At 45.1% G+C, this 7617-nt stretch overlaps 1 protein-coding gene across 1 annotated transcript in view; it reads right to left on the minus strand.

Moving 5' to 3' along the window:
• Window positions 1–1697, minus strand: part of ST8SIA4 (ST8 alpha-N-acetyl-neuraminide alpha-2,8-sialyltransferase 4) — a 116125-nt gene extending 114428 nt beyond the window's left edge. Inside the window, exon 1 of the mRNA XM_024123145.3 lies at window positions 1506–1697. Coding sequence (XP_023978913.1) covers window positions 1506–1618 — 113 coding nt within the window. The 5' untranslated portion in view covers window positions 1619–1697. The remainder of the gene's footprint in view (window positions 1–1505) is intronic.
• Between the last annotated feature and the right edge of the window lie 5920 nt (window positions 1698–7617).

The raw sequence follows: 7617 nt of genomic DNA on the forward strand, positions 1-7617 counted from the left end.
GGCTCAGGCATATCCTCGGAGCCCACCAGCCGGGAAGGGAACAAAGAGCCTCGACCCCCACGCCCCAGCCTCCGCCTCTCCCCCACGCGCCGGTTCACCACCTTCCTGAAGACCCCTTTGTCTGCCTGGGAAGCACAGGTCTACCGGGGGGTGCCCACACCCCCGCCCAGAGTCCTTCTTTTCTGACAATCGAGCTAGGCTGAATTTTCAACCCACCCACTCCCTGTGTTAACATCATAGAGTTCGGCGTTTTTCCCCCCAACATAGACCATTTAGAGATTGGTTGATGCATAACAATCAGCCAGCCCATCCCTTATTAGCTTTTTCATTCTCTTCCAGTCCCTTTCGACTGTACTTCTATGTTAATTTTCTATAAAATAACAATTTCTTCTGTAAAGATAAGCCGGCGTCTTGCTCACTTAAATTCTCATTACTTAGGGAGGAGCAGGAATATTAAGTAACGGAGTGCATTAAGTTTGTGTGTGTGTGTGCATGCGCGCACACGCTTCAGCAGTCCTGTCCACCGCCCACCCCCGACCCCGCCCGCCCCAACGGCAAGGGTTCTATCTTGGTTTTCATAAATCTTAGGGAAAATAAAAACCAGGCTGGCATCTCTGCCAGTGTGGAGTTTCCGATAGCGATAGCAGACGCCTCCGGATGAGGCAGGATTTCCGAAACAGGACTTTGAACAGAGTTGACAACCAGGTTCACATCCTCAGAAAACGCTTCCAAGCTATGTAAGCAACACAAAGTTGCCACCACCTCCTGGGTAAACTTCAAAGACACAGAGGCCGGGGGGAGGGAGGAAGGAAGTGTGATATTTAGAGAACTTACTGGGGTGGAGGAAGATTCTGAACTCATCTAGACAAACTAAAGAGCAGAAATATAGTCTGTGTGAAGCTACAGCACCCAGTTTCCAAAACTGTAACCATGACGCCCATGGGTTTTACCCACGGACAGCAAATAAGGAAGTATCGTTGGTTGACCTGGAGTTTCTAATCAAATTATGATACACAGATCTACCCGACGCCGAAGAATTGTAAAGAAACAGAGGAGACACATTTCCTGCTTTCTGAGCTTTAACTTCAGCCTTTCAGGAAGCCAGCTTTCTCTAGTACCTCCCTAGAGTGATAGGGCAGAGAAAGAAGGAAGGGCAACCAGATGGTGAATAAAGACATCTAGATTGAGTTCTGCCCTGGGACTAAAAGGACAAGGACACCCATTCTTTGTTGACACTTCTGCAGTGACTTCTTTGGCGTTCGAGCCCCAGCACCAACACAACTGTCACTATCACCGCACAGGGCAAGTTGAACTCGTACTGAGAACCCGCTGTAGAGAATCACACACACCTCAACAACAGCCTTTGTTATTTAATTCACGAGACTAAACACTCACAAGCTGACACCAACACAAATACTACCCCAACCCTCACTCTGTCGTCTATATTCACATTTCATTTATGGCTTGACTTTTTATCATATCCTAAAATGAAGCTTTGCATTTACCCGATGAGTTGCGTCTCCTGGTGCTCCTCAGTTCTTGCTATTTCTTTTGTTTTATAAAAGATCAGGAGCAGACTTATCGTGCAGATCGTCCACCTCTTCCTAATGGAGCGCATCTTGGGTGCCCGGGAAAGTCCTGGTTGCCCCAGCTCCCTCACCTTCTTTTCATATAAAGGCTCCGTTTTGGGAAGATGTAGTCGCGGGGAGGGGGGGGGGTCTGTAAAATGGGAGGAGAGCGTGGAGCTGGGATCCCAGAAGCAGGTCTCGAGGGTCCTCTGCGGCCAAGCTCCCGCTGGTCCTCGAGCGCTGCCCAGCGCACTCTCTCGCGGGGGGGGGGGGGGGTGGGGGGGGGGGGGGGGGGGGGGTCTGTAAAATGGGAGGAGAGCGTGGAGCTGGGATCCCAGAAGCAGGTCTCGAGGGTCCTCTGCGGCCAAGCTCCCGCTGGTCCTCGAGCGCTGCCCAGCGCACTCTCTCGCGGTTCCCGCCAGCCCTAACCCGGTCGCTCCTCGCCGCCTCCCTGGGGCTCAGGTTTTTTTCCGAAGAGACACCTTGTACATTGGAGGTGGCGGCCGCTTCTGCAGCCGGGTTCGGGGGCGTCACTGGCCCTTCCCTTTTCCTAGCATGGAAATGATGAACAAAACCAGCCAATCACGGGACTCAGGGGCGGAGGCTGCTGTTGCCTTTCGTCGCTGGCGGCTGCTTGGAGAGTAACGTCGCCGGCCTTGCCTGAACTGTGCAGAGAGAGGAAGCTCACAAGCTCACAGTCGTGTACACACACACGCACACACACACGCACGCACCAGTGCTCGCACACCGTGGGAAGAGAGCAGCGCACTAAGAAGTCAGGTCGCCCTCTCGGGACACCAAAGCCTTAGCTCTGTGGACAAGGAAGCACCGAGATAGTCCGCATCAGCATGGAGAGGACACCTCAGCTGGGGACAGATCGGAGACGCCTGCTCTATCGGATAGAGCTGGTGGTGGGTAGCAAGAGGGGTACTTTCTTCCAAGCGTCTTTGCTAAATATACACACACGCGCGCGCGCACAGGCGCGCGCGCGCGCACACACAAACGCACGTCCTCTTAAGTAGAGTGAATGGAGGGAGGGAGGGGGAAGGAGTTGGAGGACCTTTTATATTCCGTGCACCGCTCAATCCGGGAAGTACAAATACACACGCGAGCAGCTCAGACGATCGCCCACTCATCGTGGGTGGTGGATGACGACCCTGACTCAGGATTCTGCAGGAAACAACTGATGACAGAGGTGTCATTAGGAACTTCATGGATATTTATGTGACTCGTTCATTGCCATTTGGAAACTCCTCACGCAGGAGTCAAGGAAACTCCAATCCCACTTGAACTTCCCTGCTGAGAGACAGGATTCTGAGAAAAGTAGGACCTCCTTTTCAAATGCAAGTACACCTATACACACACATAACACACACACACACACGAAGGAAGGAAAGAGAAAAGAAATGAAGGAAGAGAGGGAGGAAGGAAGAAAAGAAGGGAAAAAAATGGAAGAGCAAGCTTTTCTCTGAAAGTCTTAGTAATGTGCATTTAGCCTGATTTTCACCCTCTCCTCCCCTCTACTCTTTGTATTTAGTTTTGTTTTTTAGTTCTATTGTTTTGTGTGGCAGGGGCACTTTTCCCGTCCTAGGTTCTAGTCTTCAGAGTCCTTCTCCAAGTCTTGGATCTCCGCCCTCACCTAGACGGAAGCTTGCAACTCAGGTTGTACCATGCCTTGGCTTGGCTTTTACTGAGGGGTGGTGGAGGTGGGTCGGGAGCCACTCCTTGGGTGACATAGTGCCTGGAAGCCAAGATTTCCCCCACCTATTTGAGCGGGTCCCAAGCTCTCCACCTCCACCCCTTCCCCCAGAGCCTCTCAATTCAATTTCTTGTTCTTTCAGGTTGAGCGGTGTCTGCAGCTGTCATCCACTCTTGGCCCCTGGGGTTTACACCTTCCTAAACCCAGAAACGGTGAGGTTCACCACCAGTCCTCTGCTGGAGGGGCACAAGAGTGGCTATTCCGATTTCCAGTCCCTTGACAGCTTAAAATAACAAGGATAACAGCCAACACCTTTGCTTGAAAACCCGAGAGACCTGGCAATGTTTGCCATTCTTCCCCTAAGATGTAGAAAGTTAAGAACCTCTCAGGTCTCTGCTCACAGCAGAGCGAATAGGAGGTTGGGTCTAAAATACTCAAAGGAGCAAGTAATTATGAACATTTATTGACACTACAAGTGGCCTACTGGGAGCGTTTCGAGTTTATTGATGTCTAGGCAAATCCCACTTGCATTAATGCAGCTCGATCACACTGCCTTCTCAATTAGCAGAAACTGCAAGAATAAAACAGCTTCTTATTTAAATGAAAAGCGTACTGGGGTGCGGAGGGGGTGGGCAATGCATGGTTAGGATGCTAACTTCTCTAGGTTAACTTTTTATTTTTCAGCAGTAAACAAATATATTCTGGATTTCGAATAAAACATTACCTGCTGCTGCTGATGGAGTAATATGTATCACTTAATTAAATTCATCCAACATTTCTTAAGCAATTACTATGGGCCAGACAATACATGAGGGCATGGGAACATAGAGATGAATAAAATACAGCATCTAACAGACAGAAAGATCACTCACTCAGAGGGGGACAGATTGTGAAAAATAAATAAATAAAAATAAGTTGCAATATGGCACCATGAACTAACAGCAGCATTTGAAGTACATATCGTGTATCTGGGTAAGCTACTGGATGGAAGCAGATAGAGTGTTTAAGTCTTGGGGAGCAAGGAAGGTGAGTTTCCTAGGAAAGGGCACACATAAACTGGGGTTTGCAAAACTAAGGGGTAAGCCAGGCAGAGGGAGGGTAGAACACTGCAAGCACAGGAAAGAGTATGTATACACAGAGAGGAATAAAATGCAGGAGATTTGGGGTAGATCAGTACTGTTGGAACAGGAAATGGGAAAGGAAAGCAGTGGACATAAGTCTTCAGTGTGATCATAATAATCTAAAGCTCCACAATGTCAAATTGTCTTCTCTAATGGGAAAGTTGCAACATGAAAATCTTCAAGAGCAAAGTGGGTTTAATCCATGTATTAAGCTTTAAGTTTGGCGAAACGGTTCACATGGCCCAAACAAAACAAAACAAATCCAGCAACAGCAAAACTAAAGCAAACCAAGAACTAGTTATAGGACTACATGACAGATTTAAATGCCTAGGGAAAAAAAAAAAGAACTCTCCAGTTGTATAATGCTCCTGCTTCTGAATTTGTTAAGCATAGCACATTTTATTGATACATAGAGGTGAACACTTCTGAATGACTGATAATGGTTCAGTGGAACTCAAGAGATTCCCCTTCCCATATTTGAACAATTAAGTTTTTTTAACATCTTTATTGGAATATAATTGTTTTACAATGGTGTGTTAGTTTCTGCTGTATAACAAAGTGAATCAGCTATACATATACATTTATCCCCATCTCTCCTCCCTCTTGCGTCTCCCTCCCACCCTCCCTATCCCACCCCTCTAGGTGGTCACAAAGCACCGAGCTGATCTCCCTGTGCCATGCGGCTGCTTCCCACTAGCTATCCACCCTACGTTTGGTAGTGTATATATGTCCATGCCACTCTCTCACTTCGTCCCAGCTTACCCTTCCCCCTCCCCGTGTCCTCAAGTCCGTTCTCTACGTCTGCGTCTTTATTCCTGTCCTGTCCCTAGGTTCTTCAGAGCCATTTTTTTTAAGATTGCATATTTATATGTTAGCATACGGTATTTGTTTTTCTCTTTCTGACTTACTTCACTCTGTATGACAGTCTCGAGGTCCATCCACCTCACTGCAAATGACTCAGTTTCATTTCTTTTTATGGCTGAGTAATATTCCATTGTATATATGTGCCACACCTTCTTTATCCATTCATCCGATGATGGACACTGAGGTTGCTTCATGTCCTGGCTATTGTAAATAGTGCTGCAATGAACATTGTGGTACATGACTCTTTTTGAACTATGGTTTTCTTAGGGTATAAGCCCAGTAGTGGGATTGCTGGGTTGTATGGTAGTTCTGTTTTTAGTTTTTTAAGGAACCTCCATACTGTTCTCCATAGTGGCTGTATCAATTTACATTCCCACCAAAAGTGCAAGAGAGTTCCCTTTTCTCCACACCCTCTCCAGCATTTATTGTTTGTAGATTTTTTGATGATGCCATTCTGACCAGTGTGAAGTTATTATCTCATTGTAGTTTTGATTTGCATTTCTCTGATTAGTGATGCTGAGGATCCTTTCATGTGTTTGTTGGCAATCTGTATATCTTCTTTGGAGACATGTCTACTTAGGTCTTCTGCCCATTTTTGGATTGGGTTGTTTGTTTTTTTGTTATTGAGCTGCATGTGTTGCTTATAAATTTTGGAGATTAATCCTTTGACAGTTGCTTCATTTGCAACTATTTTCTCCCATTCTGAGGGTTGTCTTTTCATCTTGTTTATAGTTTCCTTTGCTGTACAAAAGCTTTTAAGTTTCATTAGGTCCCACCCATTTGTTTAGTTTTGCTTTTATTTCCATTTCTCTAGAAGGTGTGTCAGAAAGGATCTTGCTGTGATTTATGTCATAGAGCTGAACAATTAAGTTCTGAGAGTGTAATTTAATGTCATTTATTTGATAGTATTAGATTCATGAAATATGCATCCATAACAATTTGCTAAGTTTAAAAATACATATAGACCAACATTATGGCCAAACTGAGGACAGTCTGGTTCAATATGCTGTTAGGTACAAGAACCATAAATATATATATTGGGTAAAAAGTCTTATCCACAGAAGTGTCTTTGGACTTACTTCCCTCCATTAGAATGCCTGTTTTGATGATCCTGAAAAATTAAAGTTGTTCCTAAATTTCCAGTCTATCTTTGGACTGTAAGGTCTTCAATAAAGAGAACACATTTGTCTTTATTCAGCACCAATCTGCAATTACACAGTAGTACGCTTTGAATAAATAATGCAAGTAATGGCAGATGGTTTTAAAATGCTACTTTATCCTTTAACTTAATGTAAATCATGTTTTAATTGCTGGCTGTGCCCTCAACTTCAGCTGGAAAGAAATGAATAGACACTTGCAATCTCATAGTGGGGTTTTTAATAGCCCATGACATTTTTTAATAGGCTATTTTTTAGAGCAGTTTTAGGTTTACAGCAATATTGAGTAGCAAGTTACACACTTACCCAGTTGGGAGGTGGAGATATGGAATAATATCCTCGGAACTGAAAAGGAACTTTGAGACCAAAAAACAAAGCAGGCAACTCCATAAAGTGCAACTATGAAGTTTATTGTGGGTAACTTACATACAGGCAGGAAGGATCCCGCACACAGATGATCCAGAGACACTTGTAGCTGCATTCAGCACCACCAAAAGGGGTACAGGGGGATTTAAAGGGGCCAAAGCTAAAAATAGAATCTGACTACCAAGTGAGAAGCACATCCACACGAACTGGAACTGGAACCAGGGGTTTATCCTTCTCCTCGAGGTCTCATGACCATTAACCAACTGCATTAGCAAAAGGCATTCTTCCAGTTTTCATGTCAGGTGAAGGCAAGGGTAAAAATTGACAGGGAACTCATCTGGCTTGGGTGCATTCCTTGTGAGTAGACAAAAGTTTAGCCCTGAGGGAAGGGGGATGGGTAGGACTATGGGCCTAACATGGAGCTGACGTTTGTCAAAGTCAGTGAAAGTACAGTGAAAGTGGCATCATTGTCACCCACAGTCCGTAGTTTACAATAGGGTTCACTCTTGGAATTGTATATTCTATGGGCTTTGACAAATGTACAATGATATCCACCAATATAATGATGGTATAATATCCAGTATTATAATATCATACAGAGCAGTCTCACTGCCCTAAAAATCCTCTGTGCTCTGGCTATTCATGCCCCCCTCCTTAGCCAGTTCCAGGCAACCACTGATCTTTTTACTGTATCTATAGGTTTGCCTTTTCTAGAAACATATAGTTGGAATGATAAAGTATGTAGCCCTTTCATATTGGCTTCTTTTACTTAGTAATATGCTTTAAAGATTCCTCCGTATTTTTTCATGGCTTGAAAGCTCATTTCTTTTTAACATTGAATA

The sequence above is a fragment of the Physeter macrocephalus genome, chromosome 8 (assembly GCF_002837175.3).
Source record: "Physeter macrocephalus isolate SW-GA chromosome 8, ASM283717v5, whole genome shotgun sequence".
NCBI classification, from domain to species: domain Eukaryota; kingdom Metazoa; phylum Chordata; class Mammalia; order Artiodactyla; family Physeteridae; genus Physeter; species Physeter macrocephalus.